The sequence below is a fragment of the Lithobates pipiens genome, unplaced genomic scaffold (genome assembly GCF_037356315.1).
Source record: "Lithobates pipiens isolate NorthernLeopardFrog02 unplaced genomic scaffold, aLitPip1_a1.2 Scaffold_23, whole genome shotgun sequence".
Taxonomy (NCBI): domain Eukaryota; kingdom Metazoa; phylum Chordata; class Amphibia; order Anura; family Ranidae; genus Lithobates; species Lithobates pipiens.
Genome location: NW_027507785.1, coordinates 22,403,882 through 22,427,650, shown reverse-complemented (window position 1 = coordinate 22,427,650; position 23,769 = coordinate 22,403,882). Strand labels below are relative to the sequence as shown.

Sequence of the window (23,769 nt, the reverse complement as noted above, 5' to 3'; positions counted from 1 at the left end):
TAGGTTGGTATATAAAATATGTGAACAAAAGTGTGCTAAATGTGTTAGTCAATTTTCACATGTGTGAGAGTAATTCCTAACGTGCTGGTTAGTTTTGGGCAGAGATAATATATATTTACCAGCGTGCTGGTTCAAAAACCAAAATTATGAAAAACCGTCATCGCTCCAGATGACGTCCGTGTGACGAAACGCGTAGGGCGTGGCCAGGCAGCGTACACCTCGAGCTCAGACGGAGATTGCAGAGCGGGAATTTTAAAGCTGTACACACTACCGCACTTTTAAACTACTTGTTTGTGAGTATTTTTTACCTATTTGCTGCAATAAACAAATTTTTAAAACGGTATCACACTATGGATGTGCCTCTTCTCTACTCTATATAAACGTGGCATATTGCACTCACGGAGGAACGAGGGATCCCTAACCTTTACAGCTGAAGGAAGCCAGAGAGCCGCACAATAGCTAATATTGTGAAAGTTGATCCACCCCGGACGGGGTCCTCCTTCCGGTGAGAGCATAATAATTTAATACCCTTTTAAGCCACCGAATGTGAAGAACACGATTGGAAAACATCACTCCCCTCCTTTTTGCACCTGCGGATCTTTCCGCCACCTAATAGAGACTTGCTCCATCACGTCTAATGTTTACAATTTGCCTGCATTTTTTGCACTTCTTTTGCACTATTTTTTGCACGTTTTTTGCATATTTCCTAGAGGCGATTCAGTTCGCATTGTGCGCTATATAAGTATTTCATTCATTCATTCATTCATTTCTATCTTTATTTTATTCTAATCCTTTGCATTATATTATTTTATTATTTTATTACATTTATGCTTTATGTGTATGGTATTTAGGTTTCATATTAATTGTATTAATTTTTATATAGCATCACTAGCAGACTTAATACCAGTTTATACTACCACTGTGATATTTTATTATTTTTTGGCACTTTATTATATTTTTCTCACGGTCATTTTACCAGGTACCACACCTAGTCCCAACTTTCTGTTTTATATGAATTTATTCGCACTTGCACTTTAGCATTGCATATTGCTATAGAGATAAGTATAGCATAAGAAAGTCACAGGATTTGCCATACCGTGATCTATTGCAACTGTTGTGCATTTTGTGTTTATTATTTTTGGATATTTTTTGTATTTTTGTTTTTTGGTTTTTCATAATTTTGGTTTTTGAACCAGCACGCTGGTAAATATATATTATCTCTGCCCAAAACTAACCAGCACGTTAGGAATTACTCTCACACATGTGAAAATTGACTAACACATTTAGCACACTTTTGTTCACATATTTTATATACCAACCTATTGGTAACCCCCACATATAGGTATAGCGCCACATCTATTATTTCCCTAGTGCTATACAAATGCAGTGATTCCTGTGTAAATGACACTGGCAGTGAAGGGGTTAACCAGTGGGTGGCAGTGTAGGGGTTAAGTGTTCCTAGGGGCGTGTTACTAACTGTAGGGGGCTGGGCTTTGTTTTAGTGAACACTGATCTCTGCTCCAATCACATGGAGCAGAGATCAGCATCACTTGCTGCTAGGCAGAACGGGGAGATGCTGTTTACAACGGCATCTCCTCGTTCAGCCGCCCTGTGAGACGATTGCGGGTATGCCCGTGGCGATCGAGTCCGCAGGATCCGCGACCGGACTCACGGGGGTCCCGACCGGCATGGTGGTCCCACCAGCGGCGTGCTCGCGATGGCAGGGCATAATTTAAAACTGGATGTACCTGTACGCCGATATGCCTGCCCGTGCCATTATGCCGACGTACATCGGTGTGCGCCGGTCGGGAAGTGGTTAATGGTAAACCTTTTTTTTTTTTTTACAGTGGCATAGTTAACATAAAGGTATACAAAATACAGTGAGGGAAAAAAGTATTTGATCTCCTACTGGTACGTTTGCCCACTGCCAAAGAAATGATCAGTCTATAATTTTAATGCTAGGTATATTTTAACAGTGGGAGACAGAATAACAACAAACAAATCCAGAAAAACGCATTTCAAAAAATGTATAAATTGATTTGCATTTAAATGAGTGAAATAAGTATTTGACCCCTTTGCAAAGTATGACGTAGTACTTGGTGGCAAAACCCTTGTTGGAAATCACAGAGGTCAGATATTTCTTGTAGTTGGTCACCAGGTTTGCACCCATCTCAGAAGGGATTTTGTCCCACTCCATTGCAGATCCTCTCCAAGTCATTAAGGTTTTGAGGCTGAACTCGAACCTTCAGCTCTCTCCACATATTTTCTATGGGATGAAGTTCTAGAGACTGGCTAGGCCACTCCAGGAACTTAATGTGCTTCTTCTTGAGCCACTCATTTGTTGCCTTGGCCATGTGTTTTGGGTCATGCTGGGTCATTGTCATGCTGGAATACCCACTTACGACCTATTTTCAATGCCCTGGCTCAGGAGAGGAGGTTCTCATCCAAGATTTGACAGTACATGGCCCCATCCGTCATCCCTTTGATACGGTCAAGTTGTCCTGTTTCCTTAGCAGAAAAACATCCCCAAAGCATAATATTTCCACCTCCATGTGTGACGGTGGGGATGGTGTTCTTGGGATCATAGGCAGCATTCCTCCTCCTCCAAACACGGCGAGTTGAGTTGATGCCAAAGAGCTGGATTTTGGTCTCATCTGACCACAACACTTTCACCCAGTTCTCCTCTGAATCATTCAGATGTTCATTAGCAAACTTCAGACGGTCCTGTACATGGGCTTTCTTGAGCAGGGGGACCTTGAAAGATTTCAGTCCTTCACGGCACAGTGCGTTAGCAATTATTTTCTTGGTGACTATGGTCCCAGCTGCCTTGAGATCATTGACAAGATACTCCTTTTTAATTCTGGGCTGATTCCTCACCGTTCTCATGATCACTGAAACCTCACGAGGTGAGATCTTGCATGGAGCCCCAGACCAAGGGAGATTGACAGTTATTTTGTGTTACTTCCATTTGGGAATAATCGCACCAACTGTTGTCACCCTCTCACCAAGCTGCATGGCGATGGTCTTGTACCCATTTTAGCCTTGTGTAGGTCTACAACATCCTTGGACAGCTCTTTGGCTTTGGCCATGATGGAGAGTTTGGAATCGGATTGCTTCTGTGGACAGGTGTCTTTTTTACAGGTAACAAGCTGAGATTAGAAGAACTCCCTTTAAGAGAGTGCTCCTAATCTCAGCTCGTTACCTGCATAGAAGACACCTGGTAGCCAGAAATCTTGCTGATTGATAGGAGATCAAATACTTGTTTCACATATAAAATACAAATCAATTTATAACTTTTTTGAAATGCGTTTTCTGGATATTTTGTTGTTATTCTGTCCCTCACTGTTAAAATAAACCGACCATTAAAATTATAGACCAATCATTTTTTTATCAGTGGGCAAATATACAAAATCAGAAGGGGATCAAGTACTTTTTTCCCTCACTGTATTTACATTATACTGTATATACTGTATATATTACACAAATAGACAGCACCCTATTCACATAGAGTAGGCAATAACATCATTACTGTATAACAGAGCATCACTCAAAAACTTTTTGGAATTTTCTATTTTCTCTAAGGCTGGGTTCACACCGCTGCGGCAGCGAGAACCGGATGTGATTCGCACCGCACTGCAGTGCAAATCACATCTGATCTCTGTGCGATGCGAGTTCAGCCATACAGATAGTATGGCTGAATTCGCATCGCACCCGCCGCAAACTCGCACAGGACCCTTTTTTTTGGTCCGCGGCAGAATCGGATCGCATGGGTGTTCACACCATGCGATCCGATTCCTGTCCGAGTTTGAAGATCGCACTGCGATATGCGAACTGATCTGGGGGTGTCATTAACATTTCACTGACACTCCCAGCAGTCCGCATAGGGCAGTGTGAACTTCCGCCGGGAGGCATGCGATGCGGGAAAACGCTGCGGATTCGCGGCGTTCCCGCATCGCTCCAGTGTGAACCCAAGTCAGAAAAAGTATCTACACCAGTGCCCTACCCTACACTTACACACTGCCACACCACTTTTTACAACAATGCTAGGTTTGCTCTCTATCATCTACCTAGTTAGCCCTTGTACACACGGTCGGAGAATCCATCGGAATGTGTCCTATCGGACCGTGTTGTTGGATAATCCGACTGTGTGTGGTATGCATCAGACTCATTCCGTCAGAATATCCGTCGGACCCAATTTTCCAACTTGTTGGAAATATTTTCCGACCAACTGGTTAGATCGGACATACTCCGATCATGTGTAGAGAATTTTGATCGGACCAAGTGCCACGCATGCTCAGATCAAATTCCTACATCAAAGCTATTGGCTACTAGCCTGAATGTAGTCCCATCGTAACGAAATTATGTCATCACGTTCTGAATGATCGGATTTTTCGACAACTTAGTCCGACCGTGTGTATGCAACAGTTTCGGACAAAATCCGACGGACAAAATCCGACGGATTTGGTTGTCGAAATCTCCGACCGTGTGTACAAGGGCTTAGACTGATGTTTCTTCGATTTGGATCCAATGAAGGATGGGACTTATCACTGAATCCAACAGTCTGGCTATAGAGAGGTGCAGTAACTAGTGCTTCTCTAGTGTTACTGCATCAAGAGAGCTTCCACATTTCTGAAAATGTATTTATGAGTGGTAACCAATCGTTCCTATATTATGGAGATATGGAAACAAAGATTTTACTGCATGTGCATCTGCCAAATTTGGTCACAGCAGGTTTTGAAGATCTGTCAACTACAAACAAAAAGAGGTGCTAGATCTTCTATTATTGGTATCTGATGTTGTCAAAGACCATTTTACTGAGACAAGATAACTTGCGTTGGCTAGGCTGCTTACCAGTACCAAACTAATGCCCCTAAAAGGAGGGGAGTCTTCAAACGCATCCAATAAAACAGGAGCACCACACCAAACATCCGAGAGTCCAAAGCAATGTTTTAATAAATAATCAGTAGAAAGAAATGCGGCATGTTTCGGGGCTTCGGACTCTCCCCCTTCAACAGGGCTTGTGTATTGTATAATCTATAAATGTGGCTGGACTTGTGTAAAAAGCAACAATCAAATCCAGCCACATTTAGATATTATAGAATAAACAAGCCCTGATGAAGAGAGTGTCCGAACACCCAAAATGTTTTATTTCTGCTGATCATTAAATAAAACATCACGTATGGATGCTCAGACCTCCAGTGAGAGCTCTTGATTACTCTAATGCCCAGATAAGTGTCCTTGTGTGATGCATATAACATGTTTTCCAAAGGGAAGCAAACATTCCAAGTGCATTTTTGTGTCCAACCAGACCCTTAGGCCCCTTGCACATTGGATCGTCTAGCTGCTATGCACCCAGGAGGGACAGGTGCAACATCCGGGGCCCTAAGGACAGGTACCACTTGCTACAGCCTTCAGTCCCATCCTGCTGAAGCCTGGCATAGACTGCCATCCTGCTGGACACTGCATTCGTCCTTCCTGGGAACACTAAAGACACACAGCAGCTTAACGGTCCCATGTGCAAGGTGATTGGGCTAGAACTTACCCTCTTGGATGGACCTTATGTTGAGAGGAAGGTCATTCAGCGCTATATCCATGAATCCATCCCCCCTTCAGTCTATTATTAATGCTGCTGCTAGACTAATGCACCTCACTAATCAATCTGTGACTGCTGCCCCTCTCTGCCAATCCCTTCACTGGCTACCCCTACCCCACCGTGTAAAATTCAAAATGCTAACCATAACATGCAAGGCCATCCACAACATCGCCCCCATCTACATCACCAACCTCATCTATAGATATTGCCCAAATCGTCCCCTCCGCTCCTCCCAGGACCTCCTTCTCTCTGGCTCCCTTGTTACCTCCTCCCATGCTCGCCTTCAAGACTTCCCCAGAGCCTCTCCCACCCTCTGGAACTCATTGCCCCAGTCTGTCCGGTCAGCCCCTACCTTGTCCACCTTTAGGAGATCCCTGAAAACTCATTTATTCAGGAAAGCCTATCCCACACCCACCTAACAACTGTCCCTGAGCCACCCCCATCAAATCATTCTCTGCACCTATTACCTTTTGTACCACCACCCCCTCCCTTGAGAATGTAAGCTCTACAAGCAGGGCCCTCCTGTACCTTCTGTATTGTACTGTAATTGTGTTGTCCCCCCCCCCCCTATAGATTGTAAAGCGCTGCGTAAGATGTTGGCGCTATATAAATCCTGTATAATAATAATAATAATAATAATAATAATAATAACCAGTAACATCAGCGGTCCCGGTCCTTACACCTTTTTCCCCAGTATTTTTATTCATAAAGGCAGAACATAAGATAGACCAAATATGAAAAATATAAAATGACACACTCCATGCACTAGGATAATGGCCTACCAGGTAGTAGGGACTGTGCTAATGATGCTGTTACCATCAGTCCTTTCAGTATTCCTGTCCATGCTGACAACTCCACCCAGCAACCCCTTGTGTCACACGTAACTCTGCCCCTACCCATGAGTACACATACCAGGAAGAAGGTGTACAGGCTGGGACCTCTCATATTACTGTATTAACCTGTTAGTGGCTTACTCTCAATATAAAGCCCAAATAAATGGTTCTAGCTCACTAAGAGTACAATCTATTTATAAAAAAATTGCTGTGCAAATGCCTCAGTCATTTACACAGCCATCATGATAATCATCACAATCTGTCTAATATGTTTATTTTTTTATGATCTTCAGCTCCATCTAGTGGACATAATGTGGCATTTTACCAAAATACTTCATTCAGGAAAACACCTCATTATGACCACTAGATGGAGCTGATGGACATTAGATATACCTCATTCGGGAAAACACCTCATTATGGCCACTAGATGGAGCTGATGGACATTAGAAATACCTCATTCAGGAAAACACCTCATTATGGCCACTAGATGGAGCTGATGGACATTAGAAATACCTCATTCGGGAAAACACCTCATTATGGCCACTAGATGGAGTTGATGGACATTAGAAATACCTCATTCGGGAAAACACCTCATTATGACCACTAGATGGAGTTGATGGACATTATAAATAAACACATTAGACAGATTATGTTAATTATTTGTGATGACTGTGCGAATGGCTCAAGCAAAAAGGCCCTCAACTGTGTTGTTTGGAAAGACACTTTGACACATTTGATTTCCTTTGAAAACCACATTATAAAGATAACAAACATATACTTATCTTACCTTGGCATTTATGAATTAGCGCAGTGAATAACGTACAGGGATGTGAATTTGATCAGTGTGATGGACATCTATAGACAGTTCTTACTGTCACACTGGGAGGGGATTTACTAAAACTGGAGAGTCCAAAATATGGTGCCTCTCTGCACAGAAACCAATCAGCTTCCATGTTTTATCGTCAAAGCTTAATTCAACAAGCTCAAGTAAACAGATGATTGGCTACCATGCACCGTTGCACTAGAGTCTGAGTGCTCCAGCTTTAGTAAATCCTCCCTATATGTTTTTTGTGGATCACTTGATTATATGGTTGTTCTGTATGTCACATGTTTTATATAAAAATGAGTCTTATTGCTAAGGCTCTGTTCACATCTAGGCGTTGTTATTTTTTCGGGTGTTTTTTCTGGCTTTTTTTGGGCATTTTTGCAGAGTTTTTGCAGCATTTTTGTACAGGCGTTCTGAAGTTCAAAAGGTCACTAATGTAAAAGAATTAGGGCCGGTTCACGCTGCGAGCGATGCGAGGCGACACGACTTGCCTCGCCGCGATCTGACAAGTCGCCCCCGTTCTGTACAATGGAACCGTTCTGAGAGGAGCGACTCGAGTCGCTCCGACTCAGAAAAAAGGTTCCTGTACTACTTTTGGGCGACCTCGGGGCGACTTGCATTGACTTCTATACAGAAGTCATTTGCAAATCGCCGCTGAGGTCGCGGCAGGGCAAGTCGGTGTCGCCTCGCATCGCCCGCAGTGTGAACCGGCCCTTAAAATGCCTGTAATTTGCCAAAAAAGAAGCTCATGTACTTTTTGGAGCGATGGGTGTTTTGCTTTAGGCGACAAAATGCCCAAATGTGAACAGGGGCCATTGAAATGAATGGGATGTGTCTTGTTAGGCATTTTTAGAGCTGAGGCTTAGAGGGAAAAAAATAAAAAAGTGCCTAGGTGTGAACGAAGCCTAATAAATAGGAGATTGGGTATACTATATAGGGATAGTGAGAGGAACACTGCAATGATGATTTTGGATATTTCCGAATGAATCCCCCATTTAGATGCTGACAGCTTAGAAGGGGAAAGTAGAGCATGGAAGAGTTGTCTATTGATATTCTCAGGGAGATGTCCGTCTGACTAAGATTGCTTACCAAAACAGTTTTCCAGTACTTATTGCAAAGTATTAACGGATCATCAAATACCATTCTTTGCTAACAGTAGTTTTAGAAACATTTGTTGGTTCGATTCGCCAAAGTGTTACTTGATCCAGTCCAAGCCCACACTTCAGTAGGACTACGAATTTTTTCTGGTTCTTGGGACTAATTGACCTATACTCTGTGTCTAGGGACTGGTGGTGGATATATAATATGGATCTGATCACTGACAGATTGATTATTTGGATTGTTAGCCCTTGTACACACGGTCAGACATTCAGACGGAAAATGTCCGATCGGACCGTGTTATGGGATAATTCGACCGTGTGTGGGCTCCATCGGACTGTGTCCGTCGGAATATCCGACCGACAAAGTTTTAGAGCTGGGTTTTAAAATTTTCCGACAACATGGTCCGATGGGACTTTGTCCTATCGTTTGTAGAGAATTCCGATCGGACAAAGTGCCACGCATGCTCAGATCAAATTCCTAGACCAAAGCTATTGGCTACTAGCCTGAATGTAGTCCCGTCGTAACGAAATAACGTCATCACGTTCTGAATGATCGGATTGTCCGACAATGTGTATGTAACACAAGTTTCGGACAAAATTCGACGGATTTTGTTGTCGGAATGTCCGACCGTGTGCACATGGGCTAAGACTTATGACCAAATGTGAAAATTTGGAAAATTCCAGGAAATCTGGCCTCTCTGAGAGTATTGATGAGTCCATGTGAGCTTCCATTGGCTGTGCAGTTGTCTGTCTGGATCCAAAGATTAGAGAATCTACCATATGGATCCTATGGTCATTTTCTTAAGATCTGAACATATACGGATCCATATTCTTGGTCAAAATATTAATGGATCCCTATTAAATATCTCAGAAATTATGACTCTGTACACATGAATGGATCAAAGAACTATAAACTGGATTCCAGGAATAAGTATTATATATAAAGTATGTTGGGACCTGTTTATCTCTTTGGTTTTTTAGAACTCATGGGTGTAGTCTCTGGTTTACAGCGCTAAAGATATGAATTTCTGGATTTTATGCCTACAGGCGGTCTCAGGGTTACGAACAAGATAGGGTCTGTAGGTTTGTTGTTAAGTCAATGTAGTGTATGTTGGAGCAGGTATATTTTTTAAGTGTAACTCCAGCCAAAAAATATATTTTTAAGTTTTTGGGATAGCATAGGGAAGGGTTACTACCTCTGTAAAGTTTGTTTTGCTGTCTGTGCTTCTGTTCAGAAGATTCCACCTCACTTTATGTCCCTGTGACAATTGGATTTTGAACATTTTGAGTTGTTGTGGAAACAAGGATTGGTGATAAAGCTTCAGTGGAGACACATTTTTCCCATGTTAAAGTGGTGTTCCAGTCGCAATTTTTTTTTTTAAAAGTCAGAAGCTACAAATAATGCCCACCCGAGGCCGATCCATCCATCGGCCCGGTTGCAGGCTCTGCCATTGTAACTAAAGAAAACTGGCAGTGGAGCCTTCAGGCTTCACCGCCGTTTTCCTACTGTACATGCGCGAATCGCTCAACACTTTCTGAATGGCCCCTTATCTTCTGGGGGACACACAGGTCCCAGAAGGCAGCGGGGTGAAGGAGGGAATGACACCCTGGGCCATGGCCCAGGTAGGACGGAAGTACACTCAGTTCTTCACAAAAGATAAGTAAAAAGAAGAAAAAAAAATTAATTATCCAAAAACGAGTGGTGGAGGGGTGGTCATTTCTTTAAGCACAAGTTGTAAAATAGGGTGGAACTCCGCTTTTACGCTAATGCCGCGTACACACGATCGGATTTCTCATCGGAAAAAGAGATGGCGGCTTTTCCAACGGGATTCCGCTCAAGTTTACCTTGCATACACACGGTCACGCAAAAGTTTGCTGAAATTACAACCGCTAAGAACGCGGTGACGTAAAACACTACGGCGAGCCGAGAAAATGAAGTTCAATGCTTCTGAGCATGCGTCAAATTGTTTCCGAGCATGCGTAGGAATTTTGCACGTCGGAATTGATACAGACGATTGCATTTTTGGATAGGAACTTTTCCCGACCGAAAAATTTAGAGCATGCTCTCAATCTTTTGCTGGCTGGAATTCTGCCAGCAAAAGACCGATGGAGCGTACACACGGTCGCATTTTCCAAAGAAAAACTCTCATCTGTCTTTTGCGGGCCGAAATTCCAATCGTGTGTACGCGGAATTACTGGAGTGAATCTCCCTTCCTAGAGATAGATTTCCTTTCACTTCCCTCTCCCTTCCTGTTTCTCCCTTCGTTCGTTTATACGAGTTGTTCGTAACTCAGATGTTCGTAACTCGGGGGCTGCCTGTATTTGGATTACCATGATTTTTTTATTTTTTTATTTTATTTAATAGTCTACGATATTTTCAGAGCTGTCTAGAGCTGTCTAGTGCAGTAGTGTCGGGGGAACTGCAATGAACCCCAATACTTACAGATTGTGATATCCTTTTTTAATTATTTTTCCTTTTTCTTTCCACCTCTGGACCTTTGTGGCTAAATCCGTTATAAGAAATGTAGAGAGAAAGGGGCGCAGGGGTTGGTAAGAGAAATCAAAATACTTTTTATAAAGGAAACATGCAACTTTCTATTCCTTTTTTTCTGGTGTGTATTACTAAAGCAGAACTCTGGGGCAGATATAAAAGACACAAATTAATGCAGCTCTGTATTCAATAATATAAAAAAAAAATGTTTTAATGCAATTGATGTATTACCTAAATTTGACCTGATATCAAACTCTTGCAGTTACTATACAGCATTGCTGAGACTGGTAAAGGGAGAAGCAGCACAGGGAGCTAATAAGTTGTGCTTATGTACTAGCATAGGACATGCCCATAAGTGTGCTGCTTTTCTTTTCACTGTCCAGTCACAGGCTGGGTGAGGAACAAGCCCTGTGTTTTCTTTCCATGTCAGGGAGGACAGTAATATGTGCCGGAGCACACATATTTACAAACCATGTGGTAGGTAAAACAGCTCCCTTAAATATATTTAATCTGTGTATTTAGTACTTTGCCTGGAGTTCAGCTTTAACCACTTAAGCCCCGGAACATTTTCCAGCTAAAGGACCAAGCCCCTTTTTGCGATTCAGCACTGCGTCGCTTTAACTGACAATTGCGCGGTCGTGCAACGTGGCTCCCAAACAAAATTGGCGTCCTTTTTTTCCCACAAATAGAGATTTCTTTTGGTGGTATTTGATCACCTCTACGGTTTTTATTTTTTGCGCTCTAAACAAAAATAGAGCGAAAATTTTGAAAAAATGCAATATTTTTTTACTTTTTGCTATAATAAATATCCCCCAAAAATATATAAAAAAAAAAACTTTTTTTTTTTCCCTCAGTTTAGGCCGATACGTATTCTTCTACATATTTTTGGTAAAAAAAAATCGCAATAAGCGTTTATTGATTGGTTTGGAAAAGTTATAGAGTCTACAAAATAGGGGATAGTTTTATGGCATTTTTATTAATATTTTTTTTTTTACTAGTAATGGCGGCGATCAGTGATTTTTATTGTGACTGCGACATTATGGCAGACACGTCGGACAATTTTGACACATTTTTGGGACCATTGGCATTAATACAGCAATCAGTGCTGTTAAAAATGCATTGATTACTATAAAAATGTCACTGGCAATGAAGGGGTTAACCACTAGGGGGCAGTTTAGGGGTTAAGTGTGTGGGTTTTTTTAACTGTAGGGGACGTGGCTTGGCGTCTGATGTCACTGATCGTCTTTCCCTATAACAGGGAACAGACGATCAGTGACAGCCTCAGTAGGAAGCACGAGGAGAGGTTTGTTTACACAGACCTCACCTCGTTCTTCAGCTCTGTGACCTGATCACGGGACACCAGCGGTGATCGGGTCTGCGGCCACAATCAGGGAGCTCAGGACTGGGGCGCTTAAAGGGAACGTACAGGTACGTGATTGTGCCCAGCCATGCCATTCTGCCGACGTATATCGGTGTGAGCCGTTCCTTAAGCGGTTAAAATGTTGTTGTGAATATGGAGCCATGGGCGTAGCATAAAGGGTTGCAGATGTCACAATCGCAACCCTGCCCCTAGCTCCAGGGGACCCTGCAACTCCCCGTCATATTATCACATCCTCCATAAAGTCCAGCTCCAATCTGCACTAGGGCCCCAAAGCCACACTCCAATACTGGGTTTCCACTTTGCCTTTCACAATCCACACCCTTCTGTTCTCATTGGCTGGGGAGAAGCTCCTGAATGGAGAGGAGTATGGGGTGAGAACAGCCCAGGATGGGGAAGTGTCTGTGATGTGTGCTGGCAACATGGAATAATAACCAAGCTCAGCGAGTTACGAGGAGAAGAGTGCCGTCCTGTAGCCACGATGGGACGGATGTTACTGATGAGATAAGACACCACTGAGTGTCTCCTAGTCACCAGCTGGAATTCTTTGTACCCCCCACCCAGAGATATCTGCTTACCCCACTATCCTGACAACTGGGGAAAAGTCACACACCTCTGGGAGGTAACCTTCCCCCAACACTGACAAAGAAACCTTCAGAAGTTGCTAAAACAAATCCCTTAACATCCCCTGAGTGGCTGCAGGCTCCAGATTTTGTGTCACATTGCTTTGCTTCCCCCCCAGATCTAAGTTGCCCCCCCCCCCTCCAAAGCCCGGGCCCTGACCACCACCTCCACCCTGGATGCTATGCACGGCTGCTGAGCTCCTTTCCCATTATGGCACTCTATACTGCTCCTCCTCCACAGGGCTGAAAGCACATTACTTTACAGCACAGCCAGTTAGCCACGATCATCACAGGGTGTATCTGCCTACTGCAACTACACTGCCGTTCTGACCAGAGAATATCACAGGTCAGAAGGGCAACATAAAAGCCAGATACACTCTGTAGGCTGAAAGACTGTGTGTAAAGGAATGTGATTTCAACCCTGTGTAGTGTGTGTGGCTGTGTGTGTGTGTGTGGGGGGGGGGGGGGGGGGGGCTGTATACAGTGCTGGGGTGGGAAAGGAGCTCTGCCAAGGGGTCCCTGTCCTCTGATTCTCCAGCGGTGATCCCTGTCCTCTGATGTAAGGAGGAACTCTGCAAACTCAAAACTCTTAAGCCACTTTGAGTATCTTGACATGCGGTGGGTGTATCTGCACGCGCGGTGGAAGTGGTGGGTGGTTGTGGGGGGGGCCCCCATGTCAACTTTTCCATCGGGCCCACAAGCTACGCCTCTGATGGAGCCCCCAACAGTACATTCTTTGGTTAGTTTTTAATCAGATGACACAAGGGGCAGAGCTTGTACAAAAGGACATAATCATTCAGGTAGACCTAGGACAGCACAATGTCTAAATACGGTTCTGAACATATTTTATGATCTGGTGAAATCATTCCCTGCATTCCAGAATTTGACTTTGTTTTTGAAATGCCTTTTGATCCTCTCTCTCTTCTCGTTATTTCTCAGTATATTTTCTTCATCCCATACCCCATTCTCATTGCCTACACATGCCTCTGCTGTCCCCAGCCCCTCTTGTCTCCCAAGGCCCTCTCACCCCATCTGTGGCTGTCACATGAAGCAGGAAGAATCTTTCTCCGTCATCTCGATCCAGAATGTCTGAGAGGCAGATCGCTCCGCTGTCCGAGTGGATCTGAAACTGAGGTGGAGTCGCCGGGCTTAGAGAGTAGGACACGGTTCCTAGACTGCCACTATCTGCATCCGATGCCGAGACCTAGGAGAGCAGAGAAACAATGACTTTAATTTTCCCACAAAGGGCTCTGGGACAAATTACAGGCAATTACAAAAAATGTTTTATTTAATGGCAATTTAAAATATTTCCACACCCAACAGGAAGAAACTTTTCAGCCATGTATACCAATTCTGTGCAGTGAGCATTGCCCTGCCAATTATATAACACTCCAAGCTTCAGCTTCCCTGGAAGTGCCAACATAAAAGTTCAGCTCTTTTAATTTTTTCTTGGTTGCATTAATCCAAATGTAAACTATTACTGAATTACTAAGACAGCCTTTCTCAACCAGTTCTACGTGATCCTAGGATTCCTCTAGAGGTTGCTTGGGATTCCTTGATCAATAAACCATCCACGTTGCTCAGATAAGTAACCAGTTACATCAGTGATGTTTTGGTTATCTCTTAGGGGAAGGATTCTTCCCATTGACCAATGACCACCAATATAGGGAGTAGTCCTCCAACTGACCATCAATGTAAGCAGCATCCTTCCCCCTAGCCACCAATGTAAGGAGCATTCTTCCCACTGACCACCAATGTAAGGATCATTTTTCCTACTGATCACCAATGTAAGGGACATTCTTCTCACTGATCACCAATGTAAGGAACATTCTTCCCACTGATCACCAATGTAAGGAGCATTCTTTTCACTGATCACCAATGTAAGGAGCATTCTTCTCACTGATCACCAATGTAAGGAGCATTCTTCCCACTGACCACCAATGTAAGGAACATTCTTCCTACTGATCACCAAAGTAAGGAACATTCTTCCCACTGATCACCAATGTAAGGAACATTCTTCTCACTGATCTCCAATGTAAGGAACATTCTTCCCACTGATCACCAATGTAAGGAGCATTCTTCCCACTGATCACCAATGTATGGAACATTCTTCTCACTGATCACCAATGTAAGGAACATTCTTCCCACTGATCTCCAATGTAAGGAACATTCTTCCTACTGATCACCAATGTAAAGAACATTCTTCCCACTGATCACCAATGTGAGGAACATTCTTCCCACTGATCACCAATGTAAAGAACATTCTTCCCACTGATCACCAATGTGAGGAACATTCTTCCCACTGATCACCAATGTAAGGAACATTCTTCCCACTGATCACCAATGTAAGGAACATTCTTCCCACTGATCACCAATGTAAGGAGCATTCTTCCCACTGATCACCAATGTAAGGATCATTCTTCCTACTGATCACCAATGTAAGGAACATTCTTCCCACTGATCACCAATGTAAGGAGCATTCTTCCCACTGATCACCAATGTAAGGATCATTCTTCCCACTGATCACCAATGTAAGGAGCATTCTTCCCACTGACCACCAATGTAAGGATCATTCTTCTCACTGATCACCAATGTAAGGAGCATTCTTCCTACTGATCACCAATGTAAGGAACATTCTTCCCACTGATCACCAATGTGAGGAACATTCTTCCCACTGATCACCAATGTGAGGAACATTCTTCCCACTGATCACCAATGTAAGGAACATTCTTCCCACTGATCACCAATGTAAGGAACATTCTTCCCACTGATCACCAATGTGAGGAACATTCTTCCCACTGATCACCAATGTAAGGAACATTCTTCCCACTGATCACCAATGTAAGGAGCATTCTTCCCACTGATCACCAATGTAAGGATCATTCTTCCCACTGATCACCAATGTAAGGATCATTCTTCCTACTGATCACCAATGTAAGGAACATTCTTCCCACTGATCACCAATGTAAGGAGCATTCTTCCCACTGACCACCAATGTAAGGATCATTCTTCTCACTGATCACCAATGTAAGGAGCATTCTTCCTACTGATCACCAATGTAAGGAACATTCTTCCCACTGATCACCAATGTGAGGAACATTCTTCTCACTGATCACCAATGTAAGGAACATTCTTCCCACTGATCACCAATGTAAGGAGCATTCTTCCCACTGATCACCAATGTAAGGAACATTCTTCCCACTGACCACCAATGTAAGGATCATTCTTCCCACTGATCACCAATGTAAGGATCATTCTTCCCACTGATCACCAATGTAAGGAGCATTCTTCCCACTGACCACCAATGTAAGGATCATTCTTCCCACTGACCACCAATGTAAGGGACATTCTTCCCACTGACCACCAATGTAAGGAGCATTCTTCTCACTGATCACCAATGTAAGGAACATTCTTCCCACTGACCACCAATGTAAGGATCATTCTTCCTACTGATCACCAATGTAAGGATCATTCTTCCTACTGATCACCAATGTAAGGATCATTCTTCCTACTGATCACCAATGTAAGGATCATTCTTCCCACTGATCACCAATGTAAGGATCATTCTTCCTACTGATCACCAATGTAAGGATCATTCTTCCCACTGATCACCAATTTAAGGAGCATTCTTCCCACTGGCCACCAATGTAAGACACATTCTTCCTACTGACCACAAATGTACAAAGTATTCCTCGTATTGATTATCAATGTAAGGAGCATTCTCCCCACTTGCCACCAATTTAATGAGCGTTCTTCTCACTGACTATCAATGTAAGTAGCATTCTTCACACTGTCCATCAATGTGGCCATCATTCTTGTCCCTGACAACCAATGTAAGGAGCATCCTTCCGACTGATTATCAATGTAAGGAGCATCCTTCCGACTGATTATCAATGTAAGGAGCATCCTTCCCATTGACCTTCAGTGTATGGAGCGTTTTGTGCACTGGCTACCAGTGTAAGGAGCATTCTTTCCACTGTCCACCAATGTAAGGAGCATTCTTCTCGCTGGTTATCAATGTAAAGAGCATTCCTGCCACCGACCAACAATGAAAGGAATATTCCTCCCACTGACCACCAGTGTAAGGAGCATTCTTCCCACTTACCACCAAAGTAAAGTTCATTCTTTCTACTACTGATTACTACTGTCAGGAGAATTCCCCCTACTGACCACCAGTGTAAAGTGCCTTCTTCTCTCTGATCTACAGTGTAAAGGAGCCGTACGGCCATTGAACTCCAGTTTAAGAGGGTTCTTCTTTCATTATTACAGGGTGTAAAACATTCTAAGTACTCCTCATTCTTTATTTGATTTACTATTATATCTTAGCTCACTCTTTGTGCTAATGTACTGTGACCTGTAAATATAGTAGTAATTATCGGTAGGGGTTACCTGAGATCTTCAAGTTATTTCAGGGGTTTCTCTATGTTAGAAAGGTTGAGAAAGTCTTTACTAATGCATTCAAATTCATTTTAAACCATTATAGTTGGAAAATAAGAAGGAAAGTGGGGCATTGTGGTTAGGTGACATACTGTACATGCTGTGAACGTGATTGGAGGAGTCTGTATGCCACACATATTTCTTTCAAACCATTAAACAACCATGGAAAGTTGTGCTGAAAGGTTCTTTCACCGACTTTGGCTTGCTGTAAGAGCTGGAAAAGAGCATGATTTGTTGTAGCAGTGTCTGATGGGTGAGATTCCTTATGTCATTTCAGGCTTTGGGACTATTAGGTGTGTGAAATGACAAATGGATATGAGCAGCTGTACGCAGTAAAATGTTTTAAAGGGCCTCCAACAGTTTGAAAGTCATAACAAACAAGAGCACAATGGGCATTTCCCACGCAGTGCAATTATTGGATTTTAGTATAAAATAGTAGGGCATGCTTACCATTGTGCTACTACATTGTAAAGTACACTTTTCAGTATTGTAATCTTAAAATAGAAGTATGGGGTTTGGGGTTTTTTGCAGATTTATTCTTACCTAGGTGGATGTAGCATTGGGCTCTAACACTGAGAACCGGGTAATCTAATGCCGCGTACACACGGTCGAACTGTTTGATGTACTTAGTCCGTTGAAACACATTTCAGCGGACAATCCGCTCGTGTGTGGGCTTCAGCGGACTTTTTCAGCGTGCAGTCCGGAGTACTAAGAATTTTGGTTTTTCCAAAAATCTTTCCGTCGTACTTTGGTTTCAGCGGACAATACGGTCATCAGTATGCTAGTCCGACGGACTAAGAATGGCGCATGCCCAGAAAGGATTTACAGGGCTTTGCTGTGTCTTGGACTTCCTATTTCTAGTCCCGTCGTACGTGCTGTACACGTCATCGCGCAAGCTTTCGTCGGACTGTTAGTGTATCCGTGTGTGGTCAAGTCCGTTCAGTGGAAAGTACGCCGGATTGTCCGTCGGATTGTATGACGGACTAAGTACGTCATACAGTTCAACCGTGTGTACGCGGCATAACACCAAGAGATTGCTCGGTTCTCACAGCTCCCAGAGCAGAGAGCCACAGTCAGTAAGCAGCTCTCTGCCCTGCCCCCTCCCCGCTCACTCAAGCGCTGGGAAGTGGAGGGAGCGGGAGCGGCCGTTGTCCTATCATATAGAGTCCCTCATCGGATAGTGTCCGCTGTGTACTAAAAAGAGCCAAGCCCGAAGCGTGGCGAGCGAAGCGATTTTCCCAGCCCTATGTCCGCTTGGATGGTGGGGCTACCACCTCCACTCACGGCGCAGGTGCCGTTCATCTTCGGAGATTTTCCCAAGCTTCTTCTGCTCCGTACTGTGAAAGTGCTGCGCATGCGCAGTACGGGGGCGGACACTATATGATGGCGGGACACTATATGCCAGAACACCGGCTCAGGCTTTCAGCGGTTTGAGGCATGTGGGCGGATCCCGACCCCAGTTTCATGATTTTGCATGAGCCTGGACTGGCTCTGTGATGTCAGCACATAGTGAACTTCAGGCCGCTGTTTGATAAAAATGGGTCACAGGAGTGCAGATCGAACTGCACTCCTGTAATCCACAGGAAGTACAGCCAAATGAGCTTTGGCCATACTTCTCCTTTAAAAAACAACTTATCCCTGGGAGCTACAGCACAAAAAGACAGAGGGCAAAGGGCTAGTCATCAATGTAGCACTCACCCCAGGAGGGGTCGCTCAGAATAACCCAGGTTCTCCCTTGTTAGTACAGAGGCTGCCATTCACAAACACAGTTCCATGCATGCTGACAATACAGGCTCAGTCTGGGGAATGTCTTTTTGAAATTTATTGCTGAAAAACTTGAAACAGGAGAGAGATAAACGGGGTTCAGGATACTCCAAAACAATATTAGAATCAATAGGACAACATACTTCTTAATACAAAGACTTATAGCAGGGTTGCTAGGAGTTCCTTGAGCAATTTTCTGCCTCTCAGATAATTTCCCACTGACACCATTGATCCTTTTAGCTATCTGTAAAGGGGGAATTATTCCAAATGACCACAAGTGTAATGCCTTGTACACACGGTCGCAAATTCTGACGGAAAAGGTCCGATCAGATTATATTGTTGGAAAATCTGATCGTGTGTGAGCTCTATCGGACTTTTTCCGTCGGAAATTTCGATGGAAAAAATTTGAGAGCAGGATCTCAAATTTTCCGACAACAAAATCCGATCAGACTTTTTCTGATCCTTTGTAGAGAATTCCAAAGTGCTATGCATACTCAGATCAAATTACGAGACCAAAGCTATTGGCTAGTAGCCTCAACGTAGTCCCGTCATACGCAACAAACGTCCCCACGTTCTGAACGATCGGATTTTCCGACAACTTTGTCCGACCACCATGTGTATGCAACACAAGTTTAGGACAAAATCCGTCGTAAAAAAATCCGATGGATTTTGTTGTCGGATTGTCCGACCGTGTGTACGGGGGCTAAGGGGCATTATTTCCAGTGACCATCACACTAATCACACTCTCAAGAGTTGAAGATATAGTATTTTTTAGCAAGGGTTCCCTGAGTTTGAACAGTCCCAAACCCAAGTCTTACAATGTCCTATGAGCTATTTGCCACCCAACTTTCACAGGTAGTTCCTCGGTGAGGGAGACAAAAAAATCCTTTTCCAGGCCAGGACTTCAGGACACTTCCATCCAGCAAAAAACCTTAAATCGTTTCCAGGCCCTCAGCCCACCTCCTGCTGAGACCCAAACTGCAATTCTTCAGTACACTTTAGCTGCCTCCAAGGAGCAGTTGCCCCAGGAGATGAGGAATCCTATCCAGGAAAGAACACTCTGGCCTGGCTCCCTAAACATTTATCACCTCCTTAGCCACCTTCTGGATGCCACCTTCCAGGGACTGGCTGGGGCATGAAAAATATAACTGAATATTTGATCCTCCCTACCCTATATTCTGGAAGCTTCTTCCATAAGCAGGTAGGAAAATCAAGCACCCAGCCTAGGGAGCCCTGACCGGACAGAAACAATAGATCACTGCTCCACTGACTACAGTGAGGTCAAACACTATATTTAGCCTAGCGACCTAACTAGAGGAGGGCGCTACATCAGTATTGCCTGTGGTCTCCCTGCAGCTAATCTTTTCCCCAATACTGATTTACCATCTCTTTTTCTGCGCTGTTTGTGTGTGGATGCCACCATCTTATTAGGAGCAGGGCCTTACTTTGTCTTTATAGAGCCTCCAGCAAGGAGAACAGTGAGCAGCACAGTAGTGACATATCCAATCTCATTCCAAATCTCCTGAGATTAGCAGTCAGAGGCCCCAAACCCTGGGCAGTTCTGATGCAGACACTGGCACTTCCTTCTAGTGTCAAACGCTGGCCTGCCCTTACTGCAACTTTCTGGCCAACAAGACGCAGGCACTGTTTGGGTATTCTTATGCCCCGTACACACGAGCGGACTTTTCGACATCCAAAGTCCGACGGGCTGAGTCCGTCAGACTATCCGATCGTGTGTGGGCTGCAACGGACTTTAGCGAAGCTAAAGTCTGACGGACTTTAGAAATGAAGCATGCTTTAAATTTTCCCGACGGAACTCCGCCGGACCCGGTCCCCTTCGAAAAATCCGCTCGTGTGTGTGCTACTCCGACGGACTAAAACCGACGCTAGGGCAGCTATTGGCTACTGTCTAGGAACTTCCTACGTCGAATCCAGTCGTACGTCATCACGTTCGACTCCGTCGGAGTTTGGTGTGATGGTGTGTGGTCAAGTCCGTTCGGTCGAAAAGTCCGCCAGAACTCCGGCGGAACTCCGCTAGAACTCCGTCGGAAGTCTGTCAGACTTAATCCCTCTCGTGTGTACGGGGCATTACAGTCATGGGTGCCAGCTGCCAGCAGTGCAGAATCATCAATCTGCACTATGGATAGAGTAATTGAGTGATAAATCTTACCGTGTATGGAGAACTTACGGTAAGTGAGATGGGAAGGGGCTGGGTGGCTTTCAAAATTGCTAGGATGTATCAAAATGGTCCACGATTGTGGGCTCTCAGGGGCCTGGAGGAGACATCTGAAGACTATAGTAACAACATGAGTTGTTTAAGTAATATCTAAAGGCAAAACAGTATTACGTTTTGGATGTCGTAGAAAAGGGATAGAACCCCATGTTAGGTTTTGATTGCTGTCTGCTTCCCCACTGGAAAGATTCCTGGGGATGAGAAAGTGATAGGAACTCCAACATTTCTGAGTTATTACCAAAGCAGAAGTTCAAGGGAACTCTTTCAATGCAGGCAGCTGTTCTGGTAACCACTGTCTAATGCCCTCTACACACGGTCAGACTTTCCGATGGAAAATGTGCGATCGGATCGTGTTGTCGGAAAATCCAATCGTGTTCGGGCTCCATCTGACTTTTTCCGTCGGAATTTCCGACACACAAAGTTTGAGAGCAGGATCTAAAATTCTCCGACAACAAAATCTGATCGTTTAAATTCCGATTGTGTGTAGACAATTCCGACGGACAAAGTGCCACTCATGTTCAGAATAAATTAAGAGGCCACAGCTATTGGCTACTGGCCCATTTATAGTCCCGATGTATGTGTTGTGCGTCACCTCGTTAAGAGCGATCAGATTTTCCGACAACTTTGTCCGACTGTGTGTATGCAAGACAAGTTTGGCACAAAATCTGTTGGAAAAAATCTGATGGATTTTGTTGTCGGAATGTCCGACTGTGTGTACAAGGCATCAGAGGAAATTTCCCCTCACTTTGGTGACATTTCCACTTCCTGTTGTGTCTCCAGGAAATCTCCTCTAAGGAACACAGACAAGAAAGAAAATCCTGACAACAATTGTAAACAATCCCTGTGTTATCTAATACAAAACAAGAAGTTAACTTATTACTTTTAAAGTGGACCTTTAAAATGCAAGGTCCACTTACGCTTTTCATTACCACTTCCCCTTTACAAATCAATTACTATTAGAAAAAAAATAAGGTTTATACTTACCCCATCCACATCTTCTGCCCATGGCACCTAAATGAGGATGTTACACTCATTCTGGCTAGATCCTGGGGAGCAGAAGTCTAAGCCCTTGTACACACGGTCGGAGAATCCGTCGGAATGTGTCCTATCGGACCGCGTTGTCGGATAATCCGACTGTGTGTGGTATGCATCGGACTGTTTCCGTCGGAATATCCGTCGGACCAAATTTTCATAGTCCGATCATGTGTAGAGAATTCCGATCGGACCAAGTGCCACGCATGCTCAGATCAAATTCCTACATCAAAGCTATTGGCTACTAGCCTGAACGTAGTCCCATCGTAACGAAATTACGTCATCACGTTCTGGAAGATCTGATTTTTCGACAACTTTGTCTGACCGTGTGTATGCAACAGTTTCGGACAAGATCCGACGGACAAAATCCGACGGATTTGGTTGTCGAAATCTCCGACCGTGTGTACAAAGGCTAAGAAGAATTTGTTCTTAATAAATCCTGGTACAAAGGGGGCTGTGCATTCCCAATGAATGGGCTTCCAGCCTGACAAGGATAAGGTGCCAATGTCCTGTTAGGAACCTCATAAAAGGGTCTCCTCTCAAGCTGCTGTAAATCCATCCAGTGTTTCCTGCAATTGATGCTGGCTTGGTAGGAGCCCGTCTAACTCTTCACATACTATGGATAAACATAGTGAAAGGTCCAAAACACCACACACCTAGCAAAGCCATTAGTAAACATGTGAAAGCAGCCCCAGCCAGCTTCATCCAAAGCCATGCCTCCAACGAGTTTCACCCCGCCCATGGGGCTTAATCGTGGAGGTCAGGCTTCAGAATTGACTGATGTGTTCTCACTGAATCCTAGCACAAATGGGGTATGCATTTCAATGAAGGGGCCTAGCCTGTCAAGGAAAAGGTGACAAGGCCCTGTTAGTCCATAGACTTATCTTGAAGGTTTTGGGCATTCGGCCTTTACATCGATGCTCAAGAATGTCATGTATAGTTAATTCACAGGCTAAAGGAACACAACAATGGGAGAATACGCTTCCAAAACATTGGCAACCTCGGGTTCCTTGTTCTGTGTGCCAGTGGCTTGACTGCTATCTTGGGTATACTGTTCTCTCTACTCAATACCAACTTGCCACTTGACTAAATGTCCCTCTTGTACCCAGTATAACATGCACTAAAATGTATGATTATATATAGGGAGTCCTTACAGTCACCTGGTTTGCCATCTAATTTTGCTACTTCCAATTTCAGTTTGACCTAGGTGGCCTCTATTATGCCTCTTGACTTCATTGCACCATGGTGATGGGATTACGTTAACAAGAAAATGATAGCTAGTAGTAGTTAGCTCCATTCAACTCAACTTCAGTACTGTAGAAGACGTTTTGTACCTTATCCCAGGCCAGCCACTTTAGTTCTAAAGAGGATGATGTTTTCCACAACTTGCAAAACTCCGATCACAACCTATGACAGTCAACATCTGCTATGACACAATGGTGATTAAGGTGACTGGAGT

At 43.9% G+C, this 23,769-nt stretch overlaps 1 protein-coding gene across 1 annotated transcript in view; it reads right to left on the bottom strand.

Moving 5' to 3' along the window:
• DCHS1 (dachsous cadherin-related 1) overlaps positions 1-23,769 on the bottom strand; it is a 111,813-nt gene that overhangs the window by 43,091 nt on the left and 44,953 nt on the right. Inside the window, exon 3 of the mRNA XM_077451300.1 lies at positions 13,872-14,048. Coding sequence (XP_077307426.1) covers positions 13,872-14,048 — 177 coding nt within the window. The remainder of the gene's footprint in view (positions 1-13,871; positions 14,049-23,769) is intronic.